Source organism: Scardinius erythrophthalmus (assembly GCF_964197995.2).
Source record: "Scardinius erythrophthalmus genome assembly, chromosome: 9".
Taxonomy (NCBI): Eukaryota; Metazoa; Chordata; class Actinopteri; order Cypriniformes; family Leuciscidae; genus Scardinius; species Scardinius erythrophthalmus.
The window spans coordinates 9377652-9396576 of record NC_138229.1 but is presented as its reverse complement, the minus strand read 5'-3'; the positions used below and the strand labels follow the sequence as shown (position 1 = coordinate 9396576).

General features: G+C 36.4%; 2 protein-coding genes across 2 annotated transcripts; both read right to left on the bottom strand.

Annotated features, from left to right (window-relative positions):
- Positions 1-219: 219 nt before the first annotated feature.
- On the bottom strand, positions 220-7427 carry pip4p1a (phosphatidylinositol-4,5-bisphosphate 4-phosphatase 1a). Its single transcript, XM_081375144.1, has 7 exons — positions 7076-7427; positions 5507-5700; positions 2798-2904; positions 2566-2671; positions 2337-2389; positions 1746-1836; positions 220-447 (listed from the first exon to the last, which is right to left on the bottom strand). Exons 1-7 carry the CDS (start codon positions 7191-7193, stop codon positions 304-306), a joined length of 813 nt encoding a protein of 270 aa, XP_081231270.1. The 5' UTR covers positions 7194-7427; the 3' UTR covers positions 220-303.
- Positions 7428-8023: 596 nt separating this feature from the next.
- dnaaf6 (dynein axonemal assembly factor 6) lies at positions 8024-13633 on the bottom strand (the record flags this gene model as incomplete). Its single annotated transcript, XM_081375606.1, has 6 exons — positions 8024-8153; positions 8238-8323; positions 9023-9119; positions 9204-9309; positions 13386-13464; positions 13547-13633. 6 exons carry the CDS (start codon positions 13631-13633, stop codon positions 8024-8026), a joined length of 585 nt encoding a protein of 194 aa, XP_081231732.1.
- Positions 13634-18925: the final 5292 nt, after the last annotated feature.

Below are 18925 nucleotides of genomic sequence, written 5' to 3'. Positions count from 1 at the left end.
TTTGGAATCATAACTGCATGTTTGCATGTAACCATGAGTAACAAGTCCGTTCATATTCACGGATGAAAACACATCCAGAGAAAGCTTCCGAATAAAAATTACTTTAAAACACTAATCTTCTTTGCCATAGTAGCATTTTTTCATGTGTTTCTCAAGCCTGGATTTTACTTTGACCCTTCATTACAGCCATCACAATCAAGCTTTAAGAGTTAACCATGATTCTCTCTAGCTCTTTTCCTGTGGACTTTATTTTTTCCCACCACCCTTAATCGCAGCCCCCTCTCTTGCTGTCTTTCTCTCTCTCTATGTGAGGTTGTGGAGAGGTTGGCTGACCCTCATGCAGCTCCAGTAAAGTGCTCTGGCCAGCGTCAACACCACCAGCAACAACGCCGCTGCCCAGGACGCATAAATGCCCCCATACACACGCGCCTGGGACCACGTCCCTGCCTGGAGACAAACACAGACAATTACAGAATACAGTGATGCAGTTTGATGTTATTTTGACAGGTAACACTTTACAATAAGATTCAAACTGTATCATGTTGATTTACATGTCCTTCAAAAGTTTATTCACTATGATTTCTATTTCAAATAAATCCTCTTATTTTGAACTTTGCAAAATGATCACCGTTTCCACAAAATTATCAAGCATGTTTTCAACATTGATGACAGTAAGTAGTGTTTCTTGCAAATCAGCATATTAGAATGATTTCTGAAGGATCATGTGACACTGAAGACTGGAGTAATGATGCTGAAAATTCAGCTTTGCCATCACAGGAAACTACGTTTAATTAAAATAGAAAACATTTATTTTAAATTGTAATAATATTTCACAATATTACTGTAATTTTTATCAAATAAATGCAGCCTTGGTGAGCATAAAAAAAAGTTACTAAGAACTAACACTGAACAATAGTTTTCAGCATTTATTAGACTAAATGTCAACATTTACTAATATATTTTTGAAGATTAAAAAAGTTGTGTTTGTTAACATTAATGCAACGTGAACTAACATGAAGAAACGAACAAGTGTATATTTATTAACTAACATTTACAAAGATTATTAAGCATTGTAAACAACATATTGCTAAGTTAGTTCATATTAGATAATACATAAATTATCTAATTAAAATCATTTTTAATGTTAGCGATTTTAACTTTATTGGAAAAATTTATAAATATTTAAAGGGTAACTAAACCCTAAACCAACTTTTTTTAGTGAATGATCTGTAAGAATGGGGCTTTATTAGTGCTGTTCATTGAATCAAGTAATTTTTGTGACATTTGTGTTTAAAGTATTTTAATTTTACTAAATATGGTGTAAAAACGTCTGAGTGCTGCCCTCTTCAGGTTGAACAGTGGCTACTGCAGTTGAATTTTCCTATTGGAAGTTGTGGTACACTCTGATGTCAGAGGGTACCAGCTAACCACGCCCTTGCCTGCAGAGAGATACGTCTCAGATGCACGCCCCCTCTCCACTGGGCTCTGCCTATACTTTTCCAGCATTTTTCAAATATTGCCAGTGGGTGGAGTCAGGCCCTGCCAATGGGTTTAGTTACTCTTTAATATGAAAACGGATGCTAATTCATAAATTTGTGACTCAGCTTGGAAATAGCACTATCACAAAACGTATTAAAGAAATGGTTCACAGTATGCTAATTATACAGTCGGCAGTTTAAATAGACACTCTGAAAAAGAAAATACAAAATATAGTCTATAATAATAACACCATGATGAACACTCACAATCAGACCAGCAGCTGAGATGCTAAATAGCAAGCACAGCAGGTAACACCACAGACTCCGCCTCCTCGGATATCGCTGGCCAATCGAAGATCTGGTGAAGATGAGGAAGAGACCAATGAGAAGAACAGCAGGGGGTAATGGAATGGAACATGCAAAACTTTTAAAGGGCAAAGAGTGTAATTTCTGCGCCACTAGCATCAGTACAATAGAACAGCTTTCCTAAACACCCCCTTATCTGTCATTGATAAGACAAACAGTTAGTCCCGCCCCAAACTCATGCCATTGGCTAAGCAAATGTTGTTGTGTCTGTGTGCTCAACCAAACAGAGCACTGTTTTAATAAGTCTACAGACAATGAATAGCTTACTTATAGTTGTCTAAGATCAGACAGGGTGTTAAAATTTTATGGGCCATTTATCAACATTGAAAAAATGACAGCCAGTTAAAGGCAGTAATGCTTTTCAGAAGCTAAAGCTGTGTACTGGGAGCTGACAGAGAGAGACAGACTTTAAATGTTGACTTATTTATGATCTAATGAAATTTATTTGGCATGTGCAAATTGTTTCGTGAATGTCGGCTGGGAAACACTCACACTTTTCTGCAATGGGGGCATCGAGCCAGTGTCCTGTCAGTAAACTCGGTCCACTGAAATGTTGAGAAACTACTGTGAGGCAGTTGCATAAATAAAACACGAATAAACAGCCATCTGATCTTTCACTTTAACTTGACGCTGAACCTGAGCCGAGTGAATCGGTCATGATGTCAATGATAATGATACACTGTGTGTCCGTATGATGTAGCTGTATTGTGCGTGTATGTACCAGGAAAGTGTTGCTGCAGTGTCCGCAGGAAACTCTAGCTCCAGCAGGTTGTGGTTCTGGACTGGCTGGGCCTGGATGGACTGGCCCCAAATTTATGATCCTCTTACTAGTCCACAGACAAGGAGACAAAAACATTTCATTTTTCTCCACATACACAATCCAGATTGAGACAAGAAGTTCATTAGTGTCAAACATTTCACTTGTTTTAAATTTAACTTTGTCTCCTCCTTACCAATAAGGCCGAGGGCAGGCGATCCTTTGGGATGTGACCTTGCAGATGAGAAGACAGTTACAAGGACACCGCACATATTTCTTCCCTGCAGGGGCATTCTTTATGGGCTGGAGAGAATGAAGGTTAATGAAAAGAATAGAAAGGAAGAGAGCGAGAGAAAAGAGAGTTAATTTTGGTTACCCAAAGATGTTCACATGCTTTTAAAAGGTACACTTTAAGCAATTTTCGGAGCGGCTACCAATAGCGGTGAAAGCACAAGATCCCACCCTCCCTTCAGAGCGTCTCCAAAACCCCGCCTCCTCCGAAACACATGAGCAAAACAAAAACAAAAGCTTCACGAGAGACGGCATTAAACTACCTCATGTCCCAAAGCACATAACATTACAATAATAATGGGTCTCATTCATGAAACACGAGCAGAACGAATTTTTGTGTAAATCGTGTGTAAAGTGGTTCTGGCGTAAATTTTCGGATTCATTAAAATGTTCGTATTTTCCAAATGTTAGTTGGTACGAAAGAAGAAATCTACACCTGCTCCCAGCCACGCGTAAATAGTGCGTTTAACATCCGAACGTTTTGCTCATTAATAAGGCTGCCTTTTAATTCACCGTAATCGGGTACATATTTACACAGCATTTTGAAAAAATATTATACATAGTAATTACATACGGTTTTTCTTTTTACTTTTATTATGAGAGCCAGTAATAGCATCTGCAAACGGAACACTTTAATCAAATAATTAATTGCTTTCAATAGGGCTGGGCAAGCTAATAGCATTAAGGCCTTAATTGTTATTGAAATTGTTTCCTATAAAATGGCCAAAATCAGGCATAACTAGAAACATTTACATTTACGATGGCTGATATAGCGCCACTATGTACGCTTGAAAATAAAATGTGGCGTTTTGAATGAACTTCTGATAACTTCAATTTCTGCATCTGAGAAATTTCTCTTTTTCATTCGCTTTTGAGAAGACATGTTGAAATCCTTCGTTTGGTGTCATAATATGATGCCCATATATAGCTGTCAGTCGGATTTAATGGGCGGGATTTATGGTAATTAAGAATGAGCGTGCACGTGTGTCCCATTTACGACTGTTTGGAATTCATTAATACACACACACATTTCACTATCACATCTGACGTTTACGAAGTATTTGTGAATCAGGAGAAGAGTTTTCGGGAGGGTCTCTTTACGAGCAAATCACTCACATATTTACTCGTATATTTACGAATGTTTCATGAATGAGACCCAATGAACGCAAACTTACGTGTACCACCTGACAGCTGCAGATTCATTTAGGCGTTAACAGTGTTGCCATTGAAACGCATAAATTAGAGTCACAAACCACTGAGTATAACGTCACAGGTTTCCATCTCTTCCAAATGACAGTAGTTACGGCGTGAACGCAGCATAAGCTGGTTGTTTTGGTTCAGGAGGAACTGAAAAAGGTGGCTGCTGTTTCGGTTTCGGTGCTCAGTTCACTTGTCTAACTCTGCATAACAAAACGTGCTGAAGACGCGTGATGTCTGTGTGTGCAGGGTGTACAGGTATGAAAATACATACAATGATAGGCAGGTAGGACATCGTATCATTGCATTTAGACCAAATTCAATGATTGGACGAACATTTTATGGAGCTACGCCTTCCACAGATGTATATAAATTTATTTAGACCACTTAACTTAGTGATTGCTATCAGGATGTGAAGAGACTTTCAACCAGCATAACAAATATTGTTTCTGGAACAAACCGCCTACCCTGCCTTTAATAAACAAAAATTTATGCGTCTTGCAGACAAATATTGAAGCCAGAGCTACTTGTCTCGGTTTATGTATATGACGAGTCAAGCATATACTGGGTTATTTCGCAACGGTCGTCATCCCGCTCGGTCTAAAATAGTCCAAATTTAAACACTTATTATAGGTGTAACATAGTGAATCAGGATAAGACAAAAAAGCGGTTTGGAAGGTGGATTAATGATGTACTCACTCATATAAATTTTGTACATTTTAAACAAAAAAATTAGATAGCGCACCTTTAAGTTTTGGGGCTGTCGATAGATTCAATTTTTTTAATCAAATTCATTACATGTAATGCAGAATAATTCATTGCATATGCACTACCGTACGTAAGTTTGGGGTCAGTAAGATTTTAAGAAATGTATACTTATATTCAGAAAATATGCATAAAATTGATCAAGAGTGACAAAGACTTTTACAAAAAATTAAATAAAATCAATTTCAAATAAAGGCTGTTCTTTATTTTCATCAAATAATCCTAAAATAGAAAACAGTTATTTTGAATTGTAATAATATTTTACATTATTGTTTTTACTGTATTTTGATCAAATAAATGTTGCCTTGGTGAGCAGAAGAGATTTAAAAACATTAACTTTTGAATTGTAGTGTATCAATATTTACTGACAGAAGCCCCAAAACCATCAGACCTATTACATTAGTCTATTAACCAACTCCTCAATCTGTACATAGTATTGGCTTTAATAAAACTATTGTTTACAGTCATGACAATAACGGCATTTTGAATTGAATCAATAACTGTAGGATGCAAACTAACTAAACCAATAAACACATATTTTGAGGCAAAACTTAAGAATTTTACAATTGTGCAAAAGTTGATATGCTATTATGCCAAATAAATAAATTTTTAAAGCATGTTTTAAGTGTGCATGTGCTCTATCCCAACTCACAGTAGCTTCATTGCAGACTCCACACTTGACCACATGTTGGTGGATTTTGCCCTCAACGCTGATGAGCGACTGGCACACCCTACAGCTGATGACTGGGGCACTGCCACTTTCTGGAGACGTCAGGGGGGAATACGGTGGAGGGTTCTCGCCCAGCAACATGGGTGGCTGAGTCGAGCTCGGAAACGGAGGAAAACCTAAAAAGGGAGAGATTGTCATTCCAGTCTGCACATCCATTAGACTTGGATGTGTCACAATACGGAAGAAAATATGTCACTACTTCAGTTTCATTGAGACTTGATGCTTTAAATGTTTCATTCATACAGTATACCTGTAATGTCTGGATAACAGTGTCATCAGTTCAACATAGATACTGAAAATATTGGCTCATGAAATTGAGTAAAAGGCTAAAGTTTCATTTACCTCACAAAGTTTAAACTAAACACTGAAACTTCCGCTTTGAGAAAGTGAAACAGTTATTTGTCGCCCAGGCCATAGGGATTAACAAGAAAATCAGATTTGGTCTCGAGATCTGCTGAAAGGAGCTTTGTAAAGAGACTGCTGGAATGTGCCTCATTATTAGAGAAGAATGTAGCCTACATATTTGCCTATCCTTGTGAGGGCCAAATCTTTAAAAAATAAAATAAAACATTCTCACAAATACAGTGAAACATGGTGAAAACACGTTTGTGAGGATATTTAGGAGTTTACTCTTTAAAATACTCCTAAAATCAAAAGTCATCAACCACTGCCTCTATGGCCAAAGTAATATAGTGAAAAAACAACCGTTTGTGATATAACATGTATTGTTTTCATAAAATGTTTCCAGTATCACCATATCAACACACCACCATCCTCAGCACGCCCTTTAGTAACTTTCTATTGGTACCGCCCACTCTGTGCAATGATTGGTTTGGGTCTCCTCAGCCAATATTTTCAGGCTCTCTGAATGGCCCAAAGATGTGCCAATCATGTGTGTTCGGGTGTAGCTGGAGTTCGCGGATACAACAGATTTCTGTAAATGTGTAATGCAGAGACGCCGACTCGCCGGTAAATGTGGATAATGAAAACCTTTGTACAGCCATATGTCTAGTTTTAGGCAATATTACCTTATTATATTTCGTCTCGTAAAGGCCAATACCAGAACAGTAAACAGACCCGAACAAGCCAACAGTGATGTTCATTCATTAGAGGCTTATCAGCCTTCGAGATGGATGACAAAAGTACGCAAGGATCAATTCAACGTAGATTTATTTGACAAAATAATAACGTTACCATCCACCCAACGCAGGAGTATCGTTTGCAACTGCATTATATGCTTAGCAGCAGTATGTATCAGCTACAGTATCCGCGCGCGTGCACATAAGCGCTCACAATTTATCTGCCTCCCAACTGCGATCCGCCAGAAAATCATCCGTTCGGGTACTGCCTCCATGCCACCAACGTACAAAGACAAGAATAACAGCGCATAGCCTGTACCTAACCTAAATCGTAGTAAATGGACAGGTGTGTGTGTGTGCGCGCGGGCCCGTGACAGCGCAGAAACGCGCCGTGATGGCTAACGTTACTCACTCTGCGGTTTGTTCGGAGCACCATGTGGAGCTGCTCCGGGAGACACCCCGCCGTTCCCACTGCCGAGAGCTCCATCACCGAGATCCGAGAGCAACGGGGACCGCTCGCCGTCCGCCATACCGAGAGCGAGGCGTAAAGAGGGGGAGCGGCGAAAGCTTGTATTGTTGTGCTACCAGAGAGTGTGTGTGTGTGTGTGTGTGTGGACGGAGCCCGCCTACGTCACAAGGGTACGTCCGCTGCTGTGGCAACGCTTGTGCGCATCCGTGCGCTCGGGGGGTGTATTGCATGATACCCCTGAGCAACCGCGCGCGACATGCTGTTCCTCCTGTCACTTACAACCATTTCAAAGATCACTACATTACACAAGAGACGTGTCTTTTCAAAAATACATGCATGCAAAATTTAAGGAAAAAATAATAATAAATAAATAAATAGGAAAGGCAATTATATGTTTATTAGGCTGAGTATTACAAGAATATGATCGAGGACATTTGTTGAGATTTTTAGCCGGCACCTCTTATTATTTAGTCATGGCTGCTTTCAGGGTTAAAAGTCTGACATGAAATATTGTTCCTTTTTTTCTTTTTTTTATACGGAGCAATATATCTGAACAAAAATCTTCATACAAAATATTTTTAACAAGTAAGCAATTTGATATTTATGATCATAAAAAGGGCCTTACACAGGCACCTGTTCCTTTCCACTTTATCTAAGCTGCTGATTTGGAAACATTTAACAGAATGTTTATTTCCTTGTTCTAAAGCTAATAAACCTGCTGATAAGTGAATTGGTTTATGGGAAGGCATTGACCGAAGTGAATTGGATTATTGGGACATATTCATAGGTTATGTTTCCGGGTTGGATCCAAGACTGTCAATGAAAGGCTGTAGAACTGTATCTGTATAGATGTTGTCAACACTCATGGTTCAGTCACTCTCTCTGTCTCTCTCAGGTCAGGTTGATGCAGTCCATTGGTCTGTTCATGGGCAGTGTGATCTCCAGTTCTTCCCTCTCCATGATGAATCTGGCATTTCCCTCATGTTTGTGGACTGGGTGAGGCAAGTGAAGGCCCAACTTACTGAAACAAAGAATATGCACACATATCTAGTGAATACTGCTGTTGATGGAAAAAGTAAAATATTTTAGTTAATAGTTTACTCACTACTTTGGAGTTCTGAGGTCAAGAAACGTCTCCCTCACATCCAGCACCAAATCAGATGCTTTTGTATCAGGCAGTTTAACTCTCACCTTGCATGATAGAGAGAGATAGAGAGAGATAGATAGAGAGAGAGAGAGAGAGAGAGAGAGAGAGAGAGAGAGAGAGAGAGAGAGAGAGAGAGAGAGAGAGAGAGAGAGAGAGAGAGAGAGAGAGAGAGAGAGAGAGAGAGAGAAACTTTTGTGAGATTACATTGATAATACAATTTTTAAAATAAAGAGAAACAGCTCGGTCATTTGAGGACAGACAAATGTTTTTACTCCGATCCGCCTTTGCTATCTGCTCTGCTCATCAGCTCAAATGTGCAGCGTAACGCAAGATGTCAAGAGAACATGCAAGAGCTTCTGTTTATCACAACTGATGTGAGAGTTGATGAATGTTTACATGTGAATAAAAGCCTAGATTCAGTCTGTTCTTCATAAAAAGCGATTGTCTCTTCAGAAAATGTGGTCTAAACCGCTCAATTTAGATTTAGATGAATTATTTTGGATAATGGATCTCTTTATGAACTTTTTAAAGTTAAAATAAAGTTAAAGTTAAAAGTGGTAGTTGCGTAACTGTCTATGGAGGAACTGAAAGCTCTCCGATTTCATCAAAAAGATCTTCATCTGAGTTCCGAAGATGAACGAAAGTCTTACAGATTTGGAACGGCATGAGTGTGAGTAATTAATGACAGAATTAAAATTTTTGGGTGAACTATCCCCTTTATAATGTATTTAATTGAGCAGTACCAGCATGCTGTCACAACACATGGATGAGGGGTCCTTTCTGCTCAAGCCAAGAAACAAATCTTCAGTCCCAACAGACTGTTTCAGCACAATCTCGTACCTAAACATACAAACACACACGCACAGTGAGAGACCAGCTCACTTACAGCTCAAGTGATTTTGACATGCGTGTATTTTCTCTTACTCTGGCTGTGGCCGTGGATCGGTGAGGTCATCAAAATGCGCCCCCTCGGTCACTTCATCCTCATCCCAGATGCCTTTGCTGTTCTTCTTCACATAGGCAGTGCTACCTAGAGGGAAGAGAGACAGAACCGTATAGAGGGATGCTTTTGTGTTCTCACAAGTGAACTCATACGCAGCATGAAAATAGCAAAACGTGACATAATGTTTAACAATTTCAAATGAGTTAGTCAATTATATTTATTATTATAAAATTATATTATTTTAAAATAATAAAACACACACACACACACACACATACATATATACTGTATATATATATATTTGTGTGTGTGTATTTGGGCCAGTGACAAATAAGGTTTTCAACTGATAAAAAATTCAAATAGGTTAAAACTGCACATCAAAGTAGTTATTATCTTTATGGGGATGTTTTTTACTTATTACTAAAATCTCAATTTTAAACAATGTATTTTAAGCAGTTTAACTGAGAATCATCTGACGACATTAGTCAAAATGTCATACGGGATAACGTTAATGCATTTTCTAAATATTATGATATTAAAACTTTTCAAATCAATAATACTTAATGAATATATAAAGTGATGCAGTAAACAATATTTAGAGCTCAGAAAAAAAATTTGCACAACTTTTTTTTTCTCATTATATTGTGATTTCTTTAAACGTGACCCTACTTGTTCAAGTTCTTAACCCACATTTTAACACTGCAATGTGATTTAAAATGCAAAATGACTGAAAATGTTTTACAGGACTTTGTAACATGTTATTATTGTTTCCTCAACTCCATGAAGTGAAATTATGCATTTCAATGGAAAAAAACAGCGTTATCCCGCCTGACTTAAATTGTTACTCGGTATGACGCCATATGAGTTAACACATGAATTGTCATTTTTACAACACTTACACATAATAATGTTCATAAATAATGAATGTTTATGTTATGCAATGTTTTTCTAAGAAAATGAATTAGGCTGTAAAGAAATACAGATGTGGTTTTCAGTGTGTAAACTGTTACACACTAACTCAGTGTGGTTTCTTCCCAGATTTGGCAAGTATACAAATATATTTAAACAATTTTTTTCATGTTTATGAAAATCAAAACAGCACAACTTTTCAACATTAGGTTTAATTTAGTACTGAAAAGTACCTTGAACCATTTTATTGATGATCAGTCACTCTACATCAATATTCATAAATAATGTAAAGGGTTAAAGTAGGCGATCTTCACTCATTTCACTGAACATCATTTATTTGAACAACAAATTTACAAAAGCATGTAATTGAACAACATATTTATAAAGAAAAATCGTATTAATGGGTTGAAGTACCTTGAATCACTAAATTTCATTAAATGAACACTACATTTTTATAGACTGTCTAAAATAACAGAAGAATTTAGAATTAAAGCTGCAAGCAGCATTTATCGGGGTTCCAGCATTTAAGGCCTTTAAGCACATAAGCATTCAAGACATTAAGTTTTATTTAGAAAGCTCTTAACCACTGAAATAATAGATGGAAAAGTCCATTTACTAGGAAATACGTGGTTTTCAAAGCTTTTTGACAGTTATAGCGCCACCTATCGTCCGATCTACATGAAATTTTGCTTGCTTTTTTAGAATGTTATGTCACATAGGCTCATCAATTTTCGAGTTTTCCTTTAGGATTTATAGACTTTTTAGTGTATTTTGCCAAGCCCCTTTTCTAAATGACCCTGTTATAGCCACCCAAATGCAAAAGTTCAACTTTTTTTCAATAATTATTGATCTAGAGTGTCCAGAGGATTGTCCTAGACTGGTCTGGTTCCGATCGGGCAAAAAACCTAGGACTAGTTCGCAAAAGTAGGTTTTTAAACATATTCATGAATATTTAATGAACAGTTTGACTGACAGCAGTGGTTCTTGAGGCAAAGTTGTTCAGCATGAGGAGATCTATCAAATGATATTCATATTGTGTGGGTGTGTGCAACACCACGTGATTACAGAGCCGTAAAACTCGTTAGCGCCAACTAGTGGCCGATTTCTTTCAAAATTCTTACATACCTCTAGTCTAGGGCCATGAGTCTAACATGCCCATCAAGCAAAAAAAAAAAAAAAAAAAAGGCATGTTGATGTCACTAGAGTGGATGGCCTGTTCTTAAAGGGGCAGATTCCCCAATATGAAAGGTTGGACAATAATTAAATGTAATTGTAATTAAATATTATTATGAATTATATATTTTGCTAATATTCAACTAAACAATGTTAATGATATGTTAATATCACAATTTGAATGGAAATTATACAAATTAAAGCTGAAAACTGTATAAGAATATATTGTCAAACACATGCCATCTAAGATAGCGGATGACATTATGGGCTAACAGAAAATAACTGTTATCCTATATGACAAAATTGTTATCCGGTATGACAAAACTCAGTTTAAATCTTAATCAGGCAGTATTTTTGGCCACCTATAGAAATCTGCAACCTTTACCTTCAACTTCCAAATATGTAAATTCATGCTAAATAAACATATTTACATAAAATCCACATTATATATGTTATTTTAGTGTTATCCCATATGACAGGATTTTACTACATAGTGTGCTAGTGAGGAAAAAGGGTTAGTTAAACACATTTTATGAAAGACATACTTACCTTTCACCATTGTTTGGGGGCCCTTTAGGGTCTTCCTGATTGTGTAACATGCTGTCTCACATCGTGTCAAAATAAAATTCACAATAAAATTGCTCCAGTTTGCTTGTTATCCCGTATGACATTGGCTGACAGCCAGTTTTGGGACAGAATGCTCCAAAGCATAACAATTAACTGGATGTCATATTCTTTGTAATATTTAAATATATTGTTGTCAAGACTCATACAATAATGCCTGTGGCAGAGATGTTAGGGTTTATTAGATTTTTTACAGTTTGTTTGGCTTTTTTGTATGTCAGTCTAAGGTCCGGACAGTTATCCGGTATGACATTATGTGACTATAATGTCTAATAATTCTTACACTTTGTAATACCCTCAATATATGTTCATATCATTTGATAAACAGAGATCAATAGATTCAATAAATGTGCTTTTTATTAAACATTTCCTTATTTTGACTTCATAAAGGGGTTTGGACATCAAAATTGCACGTCATGTCATTGGGCCATTTACAGTAGGCTATACCGGTCAAAAGGTTGGAAATTACTATTAATATTTTGTAATGTTTTTGAAAGAAGTCTTTTTTGCTCATCAAGCCTGCATTTGTTTGATCAAAAATACAGAAAAACTTTAAACTTTAAAATATAATATATTAATATATCTGTGATGCAAAGCTGAATATACATCAGCCATTACTCCAGTCGTCAGTGTCACATGATCCTTTAGAAAACGAATATGCTGATTTGATACTCAGTTATTATCAATGTTGGAAACAGTTGTGGTGCGTACTATTATTTTGGCACCTGTGAATTTTTTTTTTCAGGATTCATTGATGAATAAAAAGTAAAAAAGAATAGCATTTATTCGAAATAGAAATCTTTTCTAACAATATAAATCGTTATTATCACTTTTTATCAATTTAACACATTCTTGCTGAATAAAAGTAGCTATTTATTTCAAAAAAAGAAGAAAAAAAAATTAGGCTACTGAGTCTGACCACAAACTTTTGAATGGTAGTGTATATTGTACAACTTTTTATTCATCAAAGAATCCTGAAAAACATATCACAGGTTATAACAGAATATTAAGCAGCAAAACTGTTTCCAACACTGATAATAAATCAGCATATTAGAATGATTTCTGAAGGATCGTGTCACACTGAAGACTGGAGTAATGATGCTGAGGAAAAAGCAGCTTTGCATCACAGGAATAAATTATAATTTAAAGCATATTAAAATAGAATATTATTTTAAATTGTAATAATATTTCACAATATTACTGTTTTTTTTCCTGTATTTTTAATCAAATAACTGCAAGCTTGATAAGCATTAGAGACTTCTATCAAACTTTTATTTTGTGTGTGTGTGTGTGTATATATATATATATATATATATATATATATATATATATATATATATATATATATATATATATATATATATATATATATATATATATATATAATTGTTACACACACACACACACACGCACACACAATTTTTAAATAATAAGAATAATAACCTAATATTATATACCCTCTTCGAGTTTATCCCTCGAAGGTGCAGCAGAAGAACCGATATGTCCCGGGCCCAGGTTTGCTATGGGCTTCACTTTCTGAAAAAACAGGATAATTGTTCAGCGACTTATCCTTAACGCAAGCCTACAATGTAAAACTGGATTTGTAAGAAGCTCAGACCTGGAGATCTTCTTCCTCATCTTCATTGTTTGGAGAGAGCAGGGCGGACAGAGCCTGGAGATTATGCACGGACGCAAGACCCTCCATCTTTATTATTCGCTTAGTTTTGACGAGAAGGTGAAGTATTTTTTTTTTAGAGTTTTCTATATAGTTTTTTGTAAGGCGTCACTGTGCTACTCTTCCGGGTGCCTGGAGTTGAGCATTTCCATGGAGACTGCACGCGGATTGTTGTAGCAACTGTTGCTAGGCTTCTTTGTTTTTTTTTTCTATGAAAATAGTATGGCATAAAACTATGGCATAAAACTCACAAAACCATCATCGATGTAAATCATTTATTATCAATAGTAAATTTACAGTTGGCAATTGTTAAGTCTTAACTGAGATCGTTGTGTTTTAGAACACATTTTAAAGTATTATCTAAATAAATATTTGTAAGCAATAAGGTACTTGTCTATTTGAAAACTTTTTTTGTAACTTACATTCTAAAATACAGGTGAGTGACTTTTTGATTTATTCAAATGTGATTCATTAAAATAATCAAAATTAATGTCAGATTATGTTTTCATGTGCATGCTATAATTTAATTACATAATTTACTTAATTGGCAAATTAAATGATAAGAAAGTCCAATTACATTATGTTAAATATTAAAACAAACTCTCACAGAAATTGTAAGCGTACGAGAGGCTGTGCTGATACTATCGTGAATATCGATGCAAAGCGGAGTGCCTGCAACCCCTTTAGGCTTTAGCCGTGACTTATTCACGATACAGCACTAATCTCGAGTATCTTATTATCTTATCTTATTATCTTATAAAACGGTTACCACACAATACAAATATTAAAGCCGAAAAATATGTATCTACGGTCGGTATGCAATTTTCATGAAGTAAAATCACTAAAAGCATTCCTTCCGCTAGAAAAAATAGTCCCTGACCGTAAACAGCAACAGAAGTTGTATACATTATTTCGCTAATAGATGGCGCCAAAGACTGTCTTAATGAGTGAGTCAGTCAGTAGTCAAGACTTTTATATTGAAAGGACTCAAGCATGTGATGTGATCACGAAGAAAGAAGACGCATTTGTCAAATTACCAGGGCACGGGAAAACCCCTGAACTGTTGATAGGACAAGATATCACAGCGGACATTCAAACGGGTTTGTTTATTATGAATATAGAACTTGAACTAACCTGAAGGAAAATGTGTCTACTGTAAATGAAGGTAAGTTACACTCGCTTACTCGATCTCTCAATACTCTAACGTTACTTCAGTGAATAATATCAATGAGATCAATCAAACATGTTTAATTTGCTAAGAGTGGTTGCTAGGGTTGTTGTGTAGTGATACATAGAAGAACCGTTGGGTGAAGCGGTCATAGCCGTGTTTTATCGTGAATAAAACACAGCTATACGCTGATTTCACGCAGCCGTTATTTTGAAATCGAAAGCGAGGCTCCGGTGGGAAGAAAACCGGAAGTGTCGCCTTTAAAGGAGAACTCCGGTCAATTTTAACATTGAGCTCATTTTATTGTACATTTGGAGTGCTGTCAATACAGAGAATAACTACAAAAATCGGTGTTGCCTACACCGAGTTATTCTATTTTTAAAATTTGCACCCTGTTGACTTCAATGGGGCAAGTACTAAACCGAGCAAGTACTAATTGCCGAGTTCACGCGCGTGATCATAGGTAACTAAACCTATGCGCGTGAACTCGGCAATCGACTACTTTGGACTTCAACCGAAAAACAGGATGTAAACAGGTATTTGCGCTGGCTTAAATAACATCATTTTTATACATATCTTTTACATCTACTGCAGTCAGATCCACTCGTGTTCACTCAGAAGGAATCACTCACATTTTCTGTGCACTTGTAATGACACATCAAGGATGTTAAGAGCTTAAAAGCAGGTTTAGTACTTGCCCCATTGAAGTCAACAGGGTGCAAATTTTAAAAATAGAATAACTCGGTGTAGGCAACACCGATTTTTGTAGTTGTTCTCTGTATTGACAGCACTCCAGATGTACAAAAAAATGAGCTCAATGTTAAAATTGACCGGAGTTCTCCTTTAATCATAGGAGAGTCTTGAATGCGGTGGCGTATTGTTGTGTTTAATGATGTTGTGTCAATTCTAAAACTGTACATGTACATTTCTTTAATACTTTAGACTATATACAGCGAAATTCATTTATAAATAAAATATTTTTTTTATATAATTCAGAAAGTAAAAAAAGAAGCAGGAATTAACTATATACATATCCTATATTGGATATTAACATCCAAAAGTGTAAATCGCGGCAGCAGCTTCAGGTTGGTAGTCCAAAGGCATTGTTGTTTATCTTTACTTCCGGGGTTTTTCCCACCGGAGCCTCACTTTCGATTTCAAAATGGCGACTGCGTGAAATCAGCGTATTGACCAATCAGAATCAAGGATTGGAACTAACCGTTTTATAAAAGGAACTTAAAACAATATAGCCAAAAAACAACAAGTGTATTCAATAACTATGCGATATAATTTTGTAGAGAGTTCGATAAACAAACTTTAACCTTTAAAGGGGTGGTATAATGCCCTTTTCACAAGATCTAAAATAAGTCTTTGATGTCCCCAGAGAGTGTAGGCTATGTGTAGTTTTAGCTCAAAATACCCCACAGATATTTTTTATAGCATGTTAAAATTGTCAATTTCTGAGGGTGAGCAAAAACACACTGTTTTGTGTCTGTTCCTTTAAATGCAAATGAGCTGCTGCTCCCTGCACAGAGCTTCAACAGATCGTGTCCTTTTACCTCACATGCACTGAAAATTTCAAAAACTTTTAGCCTTTTATTTTCAATCCAGATTCTGAGAGAGAGAGAGAGACTGAAGAAGAGGTGATAACATGTAGCAACAGGACGTTTCTGAATGGTTAGTTGGTGAATTTATGTAGCTTATGTGTAGTTATCTTCTAGTCACTGATTAGCAAATTCTGTCTTGATAACCTGTAAATCGTGTTCTGGGGGCGGGATTTATGTAAATTTTAGGGTTCGTGATGTCACTAATCCGGGAGGAATGTTGTGTAGTCCCTACCAGCCGTTAAAAAGCAATTTCTTTAAAAGCAAATATCTCCCTTTGCTTTGAACTTTGAGCATTGTAACTTTGCACATGTTATTTATGCTCAAACAGCAACATTACACACTAACTAAAGTTAAAAAAGTGAAATCATAATCAACCACCCCTTTAAACTTTCAAATAGAGCTTTCCTCCGTATTGTTGTTCCGAAGTATTTATGGTTTTAATTAAACATAATTAAGATAGTGTAATTAAGAAACTGGCTATGTTTTCTAGTGTTAGATAAGTCTGTATATAAATATGGATTAACCTGTGATGCATACAAGAAAGTTACACATATCCTCAAGAGGCCAGGCAGTTTTTGAGAATGTGCGAGTTCAAATTTGATGTGGTCGCATTTGTGCGAGTGCATGGTCATGAACTACTCAGTTAAATTCACGCATGAATTTTCCTGCATTGAACTTGTTTTAGCGCCCGCCAAAGTCTTATTTGATCGGTGAGTAATGTAGATGAACTGCTGCGCATGTTACTGAAAGAACGAGCAGAGAGAGAGAGAGCCCCGGTCGCGCGCGCGCTCTCTCTCTCTCTTCGGAGTCAGGCGAGAGTGTAAACAAGACTTCACCGTCTCCAAACTAGGCGCTGTCTTGCTCTCTCTCCCGCGCGCATATTAATCAATATAAATCGACACGGTGGTAAAAGGTCAGAAGAGTTTCCGTGGAGCATTCGGAGATTTTTTTTTTTCCCCCTGAAATACCGCTGGGTGTGAATTGTGCTAAATAAGTTGCCTTATCTTCTCTGAAAAGCGTTCCGGACATTCAGCTGACATAAAAAAAAAAAAAAAAAAAAAAAAAAAAAAAATTTAATTAAACGAAAAAAACTATCCAGTGATGAAATGCTTGGATGTCCATGTCCTAACTGCTGGGATAATCACACAACGCGCATGACACGTCCAATTCGCGAACTAATGACTCCTTTGAACCGATTCATTTTAATGAATGGTTAAAACAACTGATCTTTCCTACAGTGAACTCAGGAGACGTCTGAATCGGTGTACTAATCAGTAACACTTTACAATAAGGTTCTATTTATTACATAAATTACATAAAAAGTACAGTTTGCTTACTCAAGCTTAAGCTTTAAAATAAATAAAACCACTTGTTTTTTTGAAAAGCATTTGACTACATTTTTCCACACAGTGCTATCAAGAATCGATAAGAGAATCGTTAAAGAATCGGATCAATAATCAGAATCGTCAGTGGCATTATTATTGATAAAATCTTATCAATTCCCATCCCTATGTGAATACAGTAAAATTATAATCAAACATTAAAGAACATAAATGTTTTTTTATTAGTTTTTTTTAGAGTTAAAAGATTAATTTTTTGCTAACATGAGGTCTTGTGTCACTGTCAGTCTTATTACATCAGTGCAAAACTAGGGTATGCAGATTAAGACCACTTTTCATCAGCATGCATTTATTAATCCCATGGCATGTAGCAAAAAAAAAAAAAAAAGGTGCGACCAAATCATATGCTGGTGCGACCAACTGAGAAAGTTGGTAGCACCAGTGCAACCAGTGGAAAAGTTAGTCTGGAGCCCTGCCAGTGAATGAATGTTTACAACTGTAAGTAGAACCACTAGAGGGCGTTTTTGGTTTACTTTGTCAAAATGATTGCAGGCCTGAAGCCGAGTAGTTTGTGATCAGTAGAGTTGTGTTGGATTAATCCCTTTTATGAATGTCAAGAAACAGACGATTCAGTAATTCAGAATTCTGGATCTTTAAAATATTGCTTTTATTTAACGATAGCGTCATTTGTCTTCTCACTTTATGCGGCCATGCAAGTCACTTGACCTGAGTATTTCCAGGGACCCACTTTTCAATATTTTTCTGATAAATTAGGTTCATTCGCTCACTGTCCCTTCCCACAGCCTCTCAAATCACTATATCCCCCAGGATACGGAAACTATCAGACTATCAAAACATGACTTACCTAATTTAAAGATTATTAAAGTTTAATTTTTATGAAATGAATTTTCTCTCATAATTTCTCTTTGAGAGCCATGTCTATTAACGTGCTTCAGTCAGGAAAACTGACTGTGTGTGTATGTGACTGGAAGTATGTGGAGGTTTACTAAGTCATTCATTGCCACAGCTGAATTTGTTGCCTGCAGCAGTTATAGGGCGAATCTGTCAAGCTATTAGTATTCCATTCATGTAGTTTCTCTCTCCGCTTCCATATCTTTCTCTCTCTGCAGCATTCGTTTTTTATGGTCATAGTCATAGATCTCTTTTTTCCCCCCATATTTTTCACAAAAAGAATGTTCAGAGACTC

Excerpts from the sequence above, each read along its gene's own strand:
- pip4p1a (XM_081375144.1), bottom strand. The coding sequence starts at position 7,193 with ATGGCGGACGGCGAGCGGTCCCCGTTGCTCTCGGATCTCGGTGATGGA. Across the intron at positions 2,672-2,797 it reads GCCTGCCCTCGGCCTTATTG|TAAGAGGATCATAAATTTGG; the intron begins GTAAGGAGGAGA and ends TCTGTGGACTAG. Across the intron at positions 2,390-2,565 it reads ACTGCAGCAACACTTTCCTG|TGGACCGAGTTTACTGACAG; the intron begins GTACATACACGC and ends TCAACATTTCAG.